At 36.3% G+C, this 16,249-nt stretch overlaps 1 protein-coding gene across 1 annotated transcript in view; it reads left to right on the plus strand.

Moving 5' to 3' along the window:
* Positions 1 to 16,249, plus strand: part of LOC114353094 (otoferlin) — a 132,548-nt gene that overhangs the window by 72,350 nt on the left and 43,949 nt on the right. The window contains exon 4 of the mRNA XM_028304925.1: positions 14,169 to 15,133. Coding sequence (XP_028160726.1) covers positions 14,169 to 15,133 — 965 coding nt within the window. The remainder of the gene's footprint in view (positions 1 to 14,168; positions 15,134 to 16,249) is intronic.

A 16,249-nucleotide genomic window follows, 5' to 3' on the forward strand; every position in this document is an offset into this window, starting at 1 on the left:
CATTGTTTCTTTTCATACTTTTATACGTCATGACATAATTTTAGAGTGACACGGCCCTGGATACTTCTCAGTTTTGTTAAAAATTCATTAATTTGCCATTTTGATGAGTTCTGTGCATGAAACCTAACTCCAATTAGTGATGTTCATGAACACTGTTTTGCATAACGATGTGTGTGGTTAGGATAATGACGGATGTTTTGAATTGAGTGCTGGATATTTTGATTTGATTTATCTGTGCGGTAAGCGCTACCTGTGTCGGATACGGCTTTATCATTTCCATTAACTCGATCAATATTTCTAATTGAAATGTTTGCGATTCTAATTTAAAGTTAACGAAGCCTTAATTAACAGAGTTCCAAATATGCTACTTGTGAAGATATTAAATATTAACCGTGTTCAATTAATTCGCATTAAAATACCTTTATTTGGAAGTAAGTGAAAGACTTAGGCCCGTTTAATAACTCCTGGTATAACTGGCACGTTGATAATTTCAGTATGGGAAATATGTCAAAATGTCGAATAACTGACGATTTATTTTGAGATTAATATTTACTCTTGTTTGATCGAATCCACTCTTACGGTTTAAAATTACGGGCTAAGCATTTCAGTGCACATAAAGCTAACAGAGTAACTATTGGTTATAACTGTGCTAACGGTGCGTTAATACTTAAAATCAAAGAACATTGTGAAAATTATATTAAGTTTAAACCTAAGTAAGAAGTTACCGTTTGATAGTAAATTCGTTACTTTGTATATCCTTTAAAAATCTGTATTCATAAGAATTTCCATGTGTTGAGATTTTTCGCAGATTTAGGCGGTGAGCCTACCACGTTAACACACGGACGAAATAAGTTGATTCTTTTTCAAAAGAATCTTTTGCGAAGATATTTTATAACAATAAATGAACACAACAGAACGGAGACACAATGCCAATAAAATCTCAAAGAGAATATTTTTTGTAGCAAATAATCGTAGGTAAACGAACGAAACCGATCACAAATACAGACATTTGTAAGCTTGAAACGCGTAAATAGTAAATTACTTGACACAACGTAAAAGAATATAAATACGATTGACAAACAAAATAATAAATACGACGAAATATTTATTTTTTCGAAGTGTTCATAATACCTAATTACTCGCATGGACCTATAAAAAAAGGCGGACGGAACTCGCGCTACAACAAAACTGTGACGCAAAATTTTGGCGTTTGTCTATTGTGTGAGTGAATTTAGGGATGCCATGTTAGCCCAAACATTTATTTTAGGAAAACCATAGATCGGCAGATGTTAGATCAAATTTGCCTATGAAAATATATCCCATTAAAACACAATTATTATGATAAATTATTTTATTTCCATAGTATGCGTAATAAATAACTAAAAAGTCCTAAAATTATTATTAATTTCCCATATTTCGGGTAATTTTCCCACGTAAATAACTGAGAACACTGGTCTTTGACGTATTATTTTTTCGAGTGAATGACGTTTGATTTCAATTAATTTCAATATTTTAATGTCGGGAAATAAGTGATTGGATTATTATTTTGCCTGTGAAATGTGATTCCTTAATTTTTGTTTGTTCGAACAGAACGGTTTTTACACAATTTCATCACACAAGACATGTCGTATTCGTGTTGTTTTTTCGCTGCTTAAATGTGTCAACTGTGTGAAGTTTGCACTCGAAGTGGTGTATCAGGGTGTGAATGTGTGCGTGCCGGCCTGTACGTACAGGCAAGCTGGTGTATCCTAATGTCACAGTATTTTGTTGATGAGAATCCGTCCGACTTTTTTTATAGGTCCATGATTACTCGTAGCTGTAAAATAATGCCTCAAGACACTTTCTATTTGCGGTTTTTGTTTCGTTTTCCATTGGAAATGTACCGATGAATGTTGCTGACCACTAAAGGCAGATCGTAGTAGCATAAAGCCGTGTATTCATTAGGCAACATTTGTTGATAAACACTGTTTATAAACTGTTCATAAACAATGTTTCATAATGTTTCATCATCTCTGTAAACAGTTTATAAACAGTCCATAAACATAGGTGACAAAACATTGTTTATGATACATGTTGCCGTGCTCCCCTCTATGAGTGGAGAGCAAGTGTGGACGGCCAAGTTTCAGAAACCTGTGTTTATGGTAAACTTATTTCACACTAGTCATAAACAGTTTATCAACAAATGTTGCCTAATGAATAATAAAATACATGGCTTTATGCTTTCGAAACAGAAACAGAGGATTTGCGATAAGTTATCTGCCTTTTATGATACTTGAACACAAAGACTGTTCTTACTTTTGTCTGACCACGACCAACAAAGGGAGGACGTAAAAGCGAATACTTAATAAGTTACATACCTAACTGTTTGCTAAAAACGATTTATACTTAAGGATTAACACACAGTTGAAAATTATACTCCTATTAGGTAAGTAATACATAATAGAACTTTTTTGCCCGTTTTCACCATCAATCCCTAATTTTTAAGTGACCCCTATGATAACAAAATGCCTGTTATGTGTTACCATAGAAGCCACTTAAAAAATAGGGATTGATGGTGAAAACGGGCATTAGAATCTCTTTGGAAGTGTTGTCGCTTATTTTCTCAAGTTACTTATTAAAGTTAAGTTTTTTTATAAGTTTCATACATTATAGTTAATCCTGCGTTGGCTTATAAATAATTAGAACTATAACTTTGTTCAGATTAATTCCCATTTCAATATTTTTATCAAAAGCAAATGTAAGTCCATTTCATTTGAAATGTACATTCGAGGTACGAAATACTAAGTTAAATATTTGAACACTGCTTTCAAAAAATTTTCATCAATCAAAATATGAATAGTAAAGTAATGTAATAAGAAAATAGAGAATTAAGTTACTTTAACTCAAATACGACTTTCAAATGAACTGGGACAGTAAACAAGTAATATTGATGACTAACTAACAAAATTATTGGTTTGGAAAAAATAAATATTAGTTGGACTGTCCTTTGGGTCTTTGGAAATCGGCTTTTATATCAGACGAAATAACAGATAAGTTTATCATGCATCTATAGTGCTACCCTGGGGGTTTCACGTGAATGTAGAATTATTTTGATAACAACTTAGGTATCTATAATCTATTCTATTATATAAAAGAAAGTCGTGTTAGTTACTCCACTTATAACTCAAGAACGGCTGAACCGATTTAGCTGAAAATTGTCAGGGAAGTAGTTTAGAGCCAGGAGAAGGACATTGGATACTTTTTATCCCGTTATTTATTGCCATTAAGGCGGAACAAAGTTCGCCGGGTCAGCTAGTATATGTATAAAAGAAAGTCGTGTTAGTTACTCCACTTATAACTCAAGAACGGCTGAACTGGTTTAGCTGAAAATTGTCAGGGAGGTAGTTTAGAGCCAGGAGAAGGACATAGGATACTTTTATCCCGTTATTTATTGCCATTAAGGCGGAACAAAGTTCGCCGGGTCAGCTAGTTAAAGATAAAAATGAAGATGAAGATAAAGATTTATGACTACTACTTATCCTCTTTTTAATGTAAGTATACTATTATTACCTCTGTAGTCCAGCGGATATACAGTTAAGTTTATTCTATTCTTGTTTCTTGCACCACCTTATTTTAACCGTAACAATAACAACCACCGGTGCTTTTTGTATGGATTTTAACATTGATGTTTTTTAAAGTTAAAGTAAACTGGTGCAACTCAGCCATAGTTGAGATAATTACTTACAAAGGTAAAATACTTCTGTTTATTGGCCAGTTGATCTTAGACATTTAACCTACTATACTAACATGATTGTCCGACATTAAAATAAGTATACCAGATAATTAAGTTTTAACCTGGTCACTAAATTCCAGTAAATTATGAGGAAGAATGTACAATTGTACACATACATGGGACTATTCCTACCTCTCATTCCCACCGCTGCAACTCGTGTGTAGCCAGGATCTACAGCTCGACCGCCAATAAAAACCCAACCAGTGAGGCTGAAGTTTGTTCCGGGGGAAAGTTATACTGTCATTGGACCCGCAACGAAATTAATACATAGGAGGAGTTCGAAGTTGTAAATGTACAGTTCATTTCAAGCATTTAATCTTCAAACTAGTACGGAGTTGTTTTAATTTACAAAGTGTTCAATTATCCCAGAGATTATTCAACAAACAAAAGCTGGCAAATGTTGACGATTTGCAAACGTACAACAGCACATTAAACTATACATTTTGTAGCAAAACAGAACATTATTACAACTAGATTAGAATCCGCGGTGTTTAGCTTCATTTGCTGTCTATTGTAGAACGTATACTTTTGAGCGAATGGAATCGTTTCCTTTGTGTGCTCAGTGAAGGTGAGCCCACTAATGTGGAGGTAACCACCAACAGGTTGTTTGGGCAGGAAGTCAAAGGCCAAACAGGGCAATTAGAAAGCCCTTTTATTGTACGAGTACAAACAGTGTTGTAACAATTATTTGGATACGAAAAGGAGAGTTGATTGTTAGGCAATGAGATGATTCGCTAGGATTGTTGTATTAGGACTTTGTTTTAGGATTATTATGTAAGATGAGATGCTCCATAATGTCTTACGGCCATCCTGCTGAACACTGGAGACCAAGTTACCTTATGATGATGATAAATATGGTAATTATGATATTGTACTTTTTATATTATATTAAGAGAAGGGTGCGGCGTAACGAGCTTTAACCCTGAGTTGCACCATCTTACTTGAACTTCAACAAACATCAAAAGTGTATCAAACTCCATACAAAAACCCCGATTAAAGTTATAGTTACTGTTAAAGTGAAGATAACGCAACTCAGTCTAAATATTTAGATGCATTTGTTTGTCTAAAAACAGCTTTAAAAAGTGAGTTTACTTTTTTTAATCAAGTAATTGTAGTTGGCCTTAATAAAATACGATCGTTGATCGACTAAGTACTTACATACTAAAATTTTATCAATATTCAAAAGATCGATACACACTCCAGACCTCTGGTAGTTGGTAAAAGTTATCACTCCTGCAGCATCAACAAACCACGGACTAACGTTATTGATCCCTCCAAAAGGGCAGTAACTCAGCCTCACGAGGAAGCAATCGATACAACTTTACCAGTGTTTAAATTTTAAAAATGCATTGGTTTTCCACAGTATTGTGGGAAACAAAACTCGTTTCATGTTAGTGAACTCGATACCACATGTGTGCATAACTGCATATGCTTGTCTGGTTAACATGTTTGCATTTATTCACAACGATTGGGTAAAAATAAGAATTGACTTATACTGTATGTGTTCTGGGGTCAGAGGGCTAAGCTTAGTGTGAGTTTTAAATTGCCTTTAACTTTTCAGCATGAAAAGCATTATTTACCGATTATTAAATCAAAATCGACGATAAAGTTTCCATCATTAACAAACTCAACACATTCGATTAATATTTGTCAGTTAGGTACGTGATGGCCCGATTAACATGATTAATGAGATAATTTAGGGCAGGTTTTGTAATCACACAATAATGCTGTTTAGCTAAACTGCCAATGCCAGACCCAGATCGAACTTAATATGGATTACAGCGCTCAAAAACACAGATTATTATAGTTTATTTTGTATTTGGGTAAAAAAGCTCGTATAGTGAGCCCTTCATTATAAAATTACGGCACATAGCACACATTATAAAAAATAAAATAAAAATAAAATAAAATAAAAGTTTATTTAACAACTTATGCCAGAACTAGTTGACAATTATTCGTTTACCAAATTTATGCATAATAATATACTGCATCGCAATATACTCGTAGAAGCTCTAGTACTGTTACGTTTGGTTTTGTCGCCTAAGCCTTTCAAGATTCGCGTGGGCGTTAACTCGCACTAAGAAAACCTTTATACAGGCTACAGCCACATCAGAATATTCATTTTTATTGCAAAGTCGCCCCTTCTACTACTAAATAAGACGCAACAGTGTTTAGTTCGACGAGCTGTCGTCGTACAACACCGTCTTCTGGCTCGTAAACCGTTCCACAAGTGGTCAATTCAGGAATTTAAGCGAGGGGCTACATAAATACGTTCTTAGAATGTGCTGTAAAATGGTACTATAAAGCTTTGGTGAGAATTTTCCAATTTTGAGACTCTACGGATATGAAGATGAAGGTAGAATATAACAAATACAAGAAGATATCGGTCTTCTATGCTATAATATGTCAATCGTGACTATCTATCGCCCGTATTCACAAACTATGCTTGCTTAAGTGAAGCAGCAAATCGAACGCACAGCGTTGAATAGAGCTTTGTGATTGGTTCGTGTGTCACCCTGTGCGTCCACGCGCACAGTAGACCTCATAATAATGTTTGTGAATACGGGCGTATATTTGCTCATGTCTAGCAACAACTCTAATTTTGATTATGTTGAGGTTTTTCTTTGTTTTTCTTTTTATTGTGTGCCAAATAAACATTTTCTTTCTTTCAAATGTTATGACTTCATTTGTTCCAACCAATTCGATAGAAGGTGGTCCAAAAAGAAGTTACTAGAAGCCTCAAGTAATTCGGGAGCATTTTTCTAACAATTATCTAGATTGACCCAAGCTAGCAATTACTTAACAAGACGAAACGTAACAACATCAACTTCATTTCTCTACCGAGTGGTGGCTGGGCAAAGTGCCCTCTCAAAATCGACTGTAACAACGCCGGGATGAACTTTGATTCAACTGTCTAATCGCCAACTTAACGTTTTTTTTTTTCATTTAACAAACAAAATTACAGACAATATTGTTTTGATATTTACTGTCTGATTACGTTGAAATACTATTTTGCTACTGAATGCATAATGTTTCATATTCTATGTTATCATTATTTTTCGTGAAAATTTGTATTTCACTCTCTCAACGTACTCTTTTATCAGTTTTATTAGTTAAAAAGTTTAGTACCGTGAACTTTCCGACAAGAAATTGTTTTTCAACTTGTTTTCTGTTTGAACGCCCTGTTAGAAGTTTTTGCCACCTGTCCCTCACAACCTGTACTTAAGTAGTAGGTACGAATAGAAATACAGCAAAGAATTTATCGCAGAGCTGAGCCCATGTGAAGATCGATCTGTCAGACAAATAGATTATCTAACGAGATGCGAATGCCTCTCGGAAATGCCTTGTATTTCTAAATAATAACAAAATAACACGTAGTTTATGATTCAAAATCAAAATCAAAATCAAAAATATTTATTCAGTTTAGACCACAAGTGGCACTTATAAACGTCAATAGAAAATAATAAAAAAAGAAAAAGGTAGCCCTTATGGGGCACTTTACATGTCTCCTTATCTTTTGGGCCCTACCAGCGCTTCGAGACAAACATATGGCAAGTGCTGAGAAGAAACGCCGGAACAAACTCAGTCACCACTTATTGCCAGGAATTATCTAACGGTAAGAATAGTCAAATTTAAGTACATCAAATATGTGCAGACTGAACTGACCACGCATCCTTGTCATCAATATAGTCTCGAACCTTGTAGTACCCTTTGGTTATTTTATTTGGTTGGATTATTTTATGCCCGTCACTTGTACGCGTGAAAATAGTATTTCCCGTTTTTGGAACATTTTAATTTACTGCCCTATCCCTACTGGCTGTAGTAGGATGATTTTTTATGGCCTAAAAGCCTTCATCGATAAATGGGCTATCCAACACAAGATTTTTTAAATCGGTTCAAGCAAACTAAAACTAAAAGTTATATATTACAGTGTAGATTTTATATAAGACGATCGAAACTCAGGTCAACAATACTGTTGGTACGAGTAAAGAAACACTTCGTAGAAAATAATGAAGTTAAACGTTAGAAAATCAGAAACTACGGTAATATCTCTATGAGACGATTTAAATTCCGGGCCGAGTTTATATTACAAACCATGCTACGTACTGTAAATAAACCAACATTGATACCAACTTTCTGAATTACACACAGAATTTCAAACGCTGAAACAGTTTTCATATTTTACCCGAACGCGGTTCAAACGGGTGTCCACGCAACAGGCCACCAAACAAAAACTTCTGCGTACAGAGTTGTATTGCGATTTCTATTCCGACAGAGTAAAGGCATGCGCAGACGAGGTTTTTTGAAATAAACAAAAAATTATTCGTTAAAAATTAAAATGATGAAATGAAAAAAAAAAATGAAATCTTTACTTACCAAAACAAAATTCATTGCAGCAAATAGATTTGTCCGTTAAAATAGATCCCTTATACGTGTAAACTGTATCGAATAGTGCAGACAGCGGACTAAAGTACTAACCCGTACCAAAATCCCCCGATGAACCGAGGACAGGACAGGACTGGATAAAAGTATGAGGGAAGAATTGAGCTAACAACGGGACTGGAAGCAACAACGCACATAGCGAAATTTCGCTTCACTAAATAACAACAAATTTATCGAACCGTACAACCAAACTGTGGAATGGACTGTCGTCTGCAGTGTTTCCGGACGGATACGACCTGCAAGCTTTCAAGAAGAGAGCGTATCTTGACCTTAAAGGCCGGCAACGCACCTGTAACGCCCCTGGGCGTCTGTCTGCCTGTCTATGGGCGACGGTAATCACTTACCATCAGGTAATCCATCTGCTCGTTTGCCTCCTGTCACATAAAAAAAATCTTAAGTCTGTGCTTTGTGGGCAAATTCTCGGCGTAAATTTTTTCCCGATTCAGGAATTTTTGTCCAGTGCTGGTCAAAAGTCCCTCGTCTGCGCAAGCCTAGGCTGTGGGCCCACTGAATTTTAATGATGATAAGCCCACCACGCCTGGGGCACAGTGACCCATTTCCTTAAACTCACAAATGAAACGCTTTTCCTTAAACACTAATTGTTTTGGGTACCCCTGGCCGCTTTATTTCCAATGCCGTTTAGAAACTAACAGAATGAAATAAATTCCATCTTTGTTTAACTTGAAGTATTTCAGACTTTGCTGTTACCAGAATATGACTCTCAATCAAATCAAATCAAAAATATTTTATTCAATTTTGACCACTGGTGGCACTTATGAACGTCAAATACAGATCAAATACGAACGTCAAATACCTACCATGTGACCATAAACTTTATTTAATCAAAATCAAGAATATTTTATTCAATTTTGGCCACTGGTGGCACTCATGATAATAGTTTAGTTTATGAAGCACTGAAGAACATTGTAGGTGTTGATCAAATCATAATAAAAGCCACTTAATTTGATTCAAATGACATTACTCACAATGCAATATGAAAAAACTTCCTTCTTATAGCTGGTCTGGATATTAAACCATGAATCTAACTTAAGGAACGGTAGATATAAACAAATTTATTTATCTCCGTTGTATACTATAAGCGCCGTTTTAATAGTAAGGTGAGCTCGCAAAATGTGAGATGAAGCAATTTTCACTACATCCCAAGTTCGCTAAGTTTTGGAAGAACCACGTTACTGCTGCAAGACTAACTAAAGTTTGTACTTAGCACGTCCCGAACGTATCCTAGCTAAGTCTGCGAAATAGAGATTTACTTAACAACTAGGTACTTGCAGACTCGTTGCAAAATACGTAGTAAGTGAATACTAGTATTATAATACTTAAAGCGTTATCTTACTGCACCAGCTAACTGAAGTTTCTCTCATGCCCCTTTTCACCATCATTCCCTATTTTTAAGTGATCTCTATGAAAACAAAATTCCTGTTATGTGTTACCATAGGGGTCACTTAAAAATTAGAGATTGGTGGTGAAAACGGGCATAAGTCAACTTAGAAGTGTGGGCGTAGTGTGTTTACATCAAGCGCAGTCCATATCGAATGCCTTAAAAAATATATTTTATGAAGATTTCAGTTATTGAAAGTTTCCGCTAGGGGCGCTGTATAATCCGTCATACATTTAAGGTTGAGTTGCACCACCTGACTTCGACCGTAATATAAAAATAACCGATGTATTTTGTATGGAGTTTGACAGATTTTTGACGTTTGTCAAAGTTAAAGTAAGATGGTGCAACCCATCTTAATTTCACTTTCAATATCGAATACGTTTGACGTAAACTCACACAACGCCCTCTGGTTAAAATATAAGTACTACAAAATGAACTTTCCATTAGATATTCAACGCCCGTCATTCGGAGTTGTAACGTTTAGGATAAATAATTAATTTAAACAAGTTAAAGTTCAGCTGGACAGTTCGTTAGAAATGTTTGGGAATATTTTTCTACAAAATAATTAAAAATAATTAAACGTCCCAAATAATAACTTGCCCTATCACCATTTCCGGTTAACATAATATGGGCTGGTACTGAGAGGAAGTGGCGGAAGGCTGTTTTTCAATTAAATACAATGTAGTTAATAAGTGCGAGCTAGGTAGGTAAAGTCCACGCACTGAGGTCATTTAAATAATGATTTACTTTATAGTAGGTATTCATTATCTTACTTCTTACTAATATTTACTAAAATTTACTGTTATCCTACTAATATTATAAATGCGAAAGTTTGTATGGATGTCTGGATGTTTGTAACTCTTTCACGCAAAACTACTGAACGGATTTTGATGAAACTTTACAGTAGAATAACATATAGGCTATAATTTATGACGATCTGTGACAAATTAAATTTCACGTGGGCAAAAGCTAGTTTTTTCTTAAGGGTTTTCTTAATCTGTAATTCTGTAGTTTGAATTTATGAACAAGTAGTTCTATAAGAGATTGTGGTACTTTATTAAAACTTATATCATCAAGTACAAAAAATATTGTAACACGACATTATCCATCTAAAGATGTAGACCAAAATCAGTCAGTTTACCAACCGCACCCTGAAAACCTTTAAAAAGTCTATTGAATCCAGTTCCCTTTAAGCAAAAGTAAGCACCAATTACCCCAATTATTGGACACAAACCTTACACCGGGAAACGTAGTGACATTTCAATTCAAACCTCTAAGGCTCTAAGCACAATAGGGAAGATACAAAATAACGAGTTGAAGTGAGGTGCGAACGACTCACTCGCCCAACAAGAATAATTTGACGATATAGGTTGTTAGGAAGAGAAAACGTTATGAACTTTTTTATATTTTTATACAATAATACAATACTTATAATAAATCTGTAGAGAGGTCAATTCTGTACATGAAATATATTTTCAAAATAACTATCAGGGGGTGATTAGTGATCGATACTTATGGCAAAAATGCAATCAGTAAAATTTTTTATCTGTCTGTCTGTCTGTCTGTCTGTCTGTATGTTCCTTATAGAAACAAAAACTACTCGACGGATTTTAACGAAACTTGGTACAATTATTCTTCATACTCCTGGGCAGGTTATAGTATACTTAGGAATTCAAACGGGAACGGGAATTAGCGGGAAAATTCTTTTGTATGAAAAATCTAAACCGCTTAAGTTAGACGCTTGAAATTAGACATGCAGGTACCTTAGTAAACTTAAAGCTTAGTTACAACAGGATATTGCAAAATTCCCACGGGAACGGGAGTTAGCGGGAAAAAACATAGATGAAGGGGGTAAAACGGGATCCACGCGTACGAAGTCGCGGGCGGCCGCTAGTGTATTATAAATGCGAAAGTTTGTGTGGATGTCTGGATGTCTGGACGTTTGTTACTCTTTCACGCAAAAAGTACTGAACGGATTTTGTTAAAACTTTACAGTATTATTGTTTATTACCCAGATTAACATATTATAGGGTATAATTTACGACATGTGACAAATAAATTTTAATAAATAAATAAGACCTGTCTAAAAAGCGCCATGTTTTTGACGTTCGTAAATATTTATGCGGGGGAAGCCGTGAAACCCCATCTATCAACATGAAACGAGGTCTACGCGAACGAAGTCGCGGGCGGCCGCTTGTCATTCATAATGCAGTTAGGTAAAGTCCAAAATGGACTGAAAAACAATTTGGCACTCTATCATTTACGACACGTGGCAATTATGTCTACTGTAGAGGTATATTATGAGGTTTTTCCCTGAATATCAAACAACATACACTTTGAATTTACAATATTATTCTTCTTCTAATACATAAAAATGGATCTATATTTCCCATGGTCTATTTTTTTGCGTGTTTGTTATTGTCAAGAGAAGGTTCTTATGTAAAAAAATATGAAATTTGCGCGGAAATTTAAAGAAATCGAGTAAACTTAACGGACATAATTAACTTTTCTTGAGACAAGGCAACGTCTGTCGGGACAGCTAGTTAAATTATTAATCTATGAATAGCACAATCACATAAAAAAACATGGGATCCTTTTGTTGATAAACATTGCACATTCTCGTAGATTCATGTTATAATTATTTTGGACGGCACAAATGCCTACTCATTAATTAGTGACGTCATCAACATGTCAACAAATATCATCAACTAAAACATCACCAGTGAGTAGGTATAACACTGGTTATTTTACCTGCTTATTAAAGCTACTATAACGGCCCCATTTTATTTCCCTCGGGTGAGATTTTATTTTAATACGTACGACCAAAGTGCTGAAGTCCGTATCTAATTCGTCTACTTTGATTAAATTTTGTAATATTCTAACTGTACCATTAAAACTAACTTTAAGATTAAAACTATATTTCACAAGTTTTGATAGAACATTATTTTTTACTCATCTAGTTACAGCTTTTTTAAAGTGATTGATAAGCTGTTTATCTCTATTAAAGTCAGGATGTTTGACAGTTTGTAGGGTGACAATATTTTCTGCTCCAGTGGGAAAATTCCATGCTTTTCCCACTGGACATATAATATTATGTCACGGCTCGCTCTCCCACGCTTCACTTGAACTAACACTATTTTTCTTGTTAGAAACCCGTGCACGCAAAGGACGTTGTCCTCGATAAAGTGTCTCATTATAATAACGCGGTTTGCTTTTTAAATTATATTTTATACTAGACATAAGAGCTGTTACGTTTTGTATTAATTTGAACTTGAAATAACATAATTTGTGTACTGATGAAAAAGTTTACACACAGTAATTTTTACAATTTAAGCTATTCTACCATGTAGGTTCTGTCTACTGCATTTTTTCTGTATAAATCTTATGCTCTATTTATACTAACCAGTACTTATGAGGTTGTACACTAAAGATCAGTAACTCGACTTCGAAACTTAGTAACTAATCATCCTTCCGGGGAGTCAGTTGACAAAGAAAGATGTGGAAGGAGTCTAAAACCACAGATCATATAAACTAAAGGGAGATATGACAAGGGGGCGGGGCCGGTGTTGCAGCAATATGCCCAAAAACAGAACACATTGCTGCAAACATCATAATGTAAACCGTTTACGTTGCTTGCGTAGTAGTAAAGAATATTCGATAAGTTGTTGAAACCAATTCAAGACCGAATCCGCAAATATATGGAACATAATTAGGTACCTCCTACTTAAAACCTCGTCTAAGTACGTATATATCAATTGATAACACTAGCTTATTTCAAGATTTTCAAGTTAGTGTGAACCGTGTAAACCTACTTACCAGTATAAACACTTGTTGATTTAACTGTAATTTACGAACAAAGTGATTGTCTCCTAAATAATAGCACGCCACAATGTACCAAAACTCCGAACTAGCTATACACACATTACAATAGTCAACCAAATCCAGCAATCGTATAAATATCGGAATGGGCTAGACAACAAGCCGAATCTCATGTATTATTACGTCACTGATGTAAACGATAGTACCTGCCGACCTACTGTAAGAGTAAAACGGTACTTAGTTAATAATTTCACAAGGTTGGCCCGGACACTGCTGGCCATCAATTTAGGCTTCTTCATAATTTATGCATGAGGCACCGCGGAGCGAATATACAAATTATGATACCACCAAACGCAAGTATATTCATGATAACGAGGCAGGGATTTTAAACATTACAACTCACAGAGATTATGTAGTGTACGTACTTTTAAATTACCTATTTACATCAACTTAAACGTAAGAAGTAGGTAATTCTTATACATTGTAACACTAAACTTTGAATATACAATGCCATTCCGTAGACCGCTCTTATTTTATTACAGGAGGAAAGCGAGTTCTTTGTGGAATTTTATTGTAATAATTCATTGTTTTTTGAAATATTAGCCTTTATTCTCTCGTGGCTTTGCTCGCATATGTTTCGTGTTTTAACACTGTTAATTAACTGTCCTTCTTTGTGAGGTCATATTACATTGATTAATCTATATTATTATTGACGGAACGTTTCTTTGTCCACAGGCATGGCTGGAAATGGATGTGTTCTACACTCCTCCACGACCATCAGTGGTGCTACCAGTCTTGCCGCCCGAAGACGAGGTCTGCCCAACCGCCTTGAGCTCGGCCAGAGGATCTCATCAGTCTGACATCCCCTCCGTTCATGGCTCTAATCATGGACCCAGTCATGCGTCTGGACACGCATCTGGCCAAGCGTCCGGACATGCATCTGGCCAAGCAGCTCATGGACCTGGTCATGCGTCTGGACACGCATCTGGCCAAGCGTCCGGACACGCATCTGGCCAAGCATCCGGACACGGGGTTGGGTCATCGAACGCGCATGCATCCAGTTCATCGATGGCGCACGCGTCTAGTTCGACAGCCGCCCATGGGTCAACTACAGCAGTTGTACACTCGACCGGTCAAGCACCCGCTCACTCCTCCACGGCAGCGCACGCAGTCGCTTCTGGTTCTGGATTCGCACATCATACGGCCGGTCTATCGGCACACGCGACTAGAATCCTATCGGCTCACGCGTCCGGCCACTCATCCAGGCTCGCGTCCGTTCACACTGCAGCCGCTTACTCATCCAGACAAACGCCAAGCTATGGTCAAGCTTCCACACACGTGCCTGGATACGCGACCGCTAGTACTTCTGGACTCGCGTCCACTCACACTTCTGGTCAATCGTCCGCGCACGCTTCTGGACACGCGTCTGGACCCGCGTCTGCTCACACGTCCGGGCAATCATCTGCACACGCGTCCGGGCATGGCTCTGCTCACGGCTCCATGTATGGCTCACTGCAAGAGTCCGGCCATAGCTCAGACGCTCAATCTGAAGCAGACGACGATGACCACGCACTAGAAGACATCGAGCGGAACATAGCCAACATTGAACGCTCTTTCCTGAACAAAGAGATCATCATTAACCTCGACGGAGATGAATCTAGAGGACGGAAACTGAAGATCGTCGGAAAACGTTTCCTAAGGTAAGGGCGTAATTTAATTTAATGAGACCCCGAAACAGGCAACTTTTAATTCAGACCGACCTTTGGTCGCGCCCCTAGCAGCATCTGGTTACATATTTATAAAAGAATAAAAATGTTATTTCCATGCTTATAATGAAAAAGCCCGGGAATGAATGTATCATTACAAAACTTCAAAGTTGTAGCATATTTTTGCATTGGTTACTTTAATTACACACAAAGGCCCTTCACTGAATTCTAAATTGACCTAGTTAATGCGGAGACTGCGTGAAATAAACAAACGTTTCAAAATATCTGATGCTAGACACAAGGAACAGAATTTTAAATCTTGCAAGAAATCCTCCCTTCTGAAGGGCCATTAATATTCTTGTAAGACAAGGTTTCACTGTGAGATATATTTACAGATAGGGCATTTTGTTGTAAAGGAATATACTCGTATTTGGTTACACAGTCAATTGAATTTACATTTGTTAATGTTTAATCAAACCAATTAGGAGGCAACAACCAATTAAGGTCAATAAGCGTGTAGTGCCACACTCACTCGCCACGGCTCGTTCTCCGTTCATACGTAATTGGTTTTAAAACTAAAAAATAAACTGAACATATTGATGGAAATAAAATACCTGTATCCTGAATATTGAAATTTGCTTCTGGCTTAATAATGAAGCATATCGGTTTACTCGTAAAAAGTGAAATACCGTATGCAGTCGGCAAACAGATAGCAACAGATGAATAATAATGCAGTGCAACTGGTCAAAGGCTGTCTCTATTTTTCCAAGTAAAACGAATCAGTGAAATATAAATCTTACACTAATAAAATAGAAATACAAGACGCCGCTTTAAGCGGCTTATAGCTGTTCCTTTTCACAGCATCTACTATTTCTTTGTAAGCGTCCAGTTTCTTCGTTTATCGGTATAAACGAAGATAGTACTTAGTAACGAACTAGATGTTGTTTTTGCGATGGTTATTTATGCCGACATTTATAAGCATGAAAAGTTTGAAGCTTGATAACCTCCTCTTTTCATATTAGCGCTAGGTATAAGAACTTTAAAATAGTAGACACACTGTGATTAGTAGAGGCTTGTAACAAGACTTTTTATGAGTCCTATACCTACTTA

This window comes from Ostrinia furnacalis, unplaced genomic scaffold (assembly GCF_004193835.3).
Source record: "Ostrinia furnacalis isolate ACB-3 unplaced genomic scaffold, ASM419383v2 OfSCF0155, whole genome shotgun sequence".
Lineage (NCBI taxonomy): Eukaryota > Metazoa > Arthropoda > Insecta > Lepidoptera > Crambidae > Ostrinia > Ostrinia furnacalis.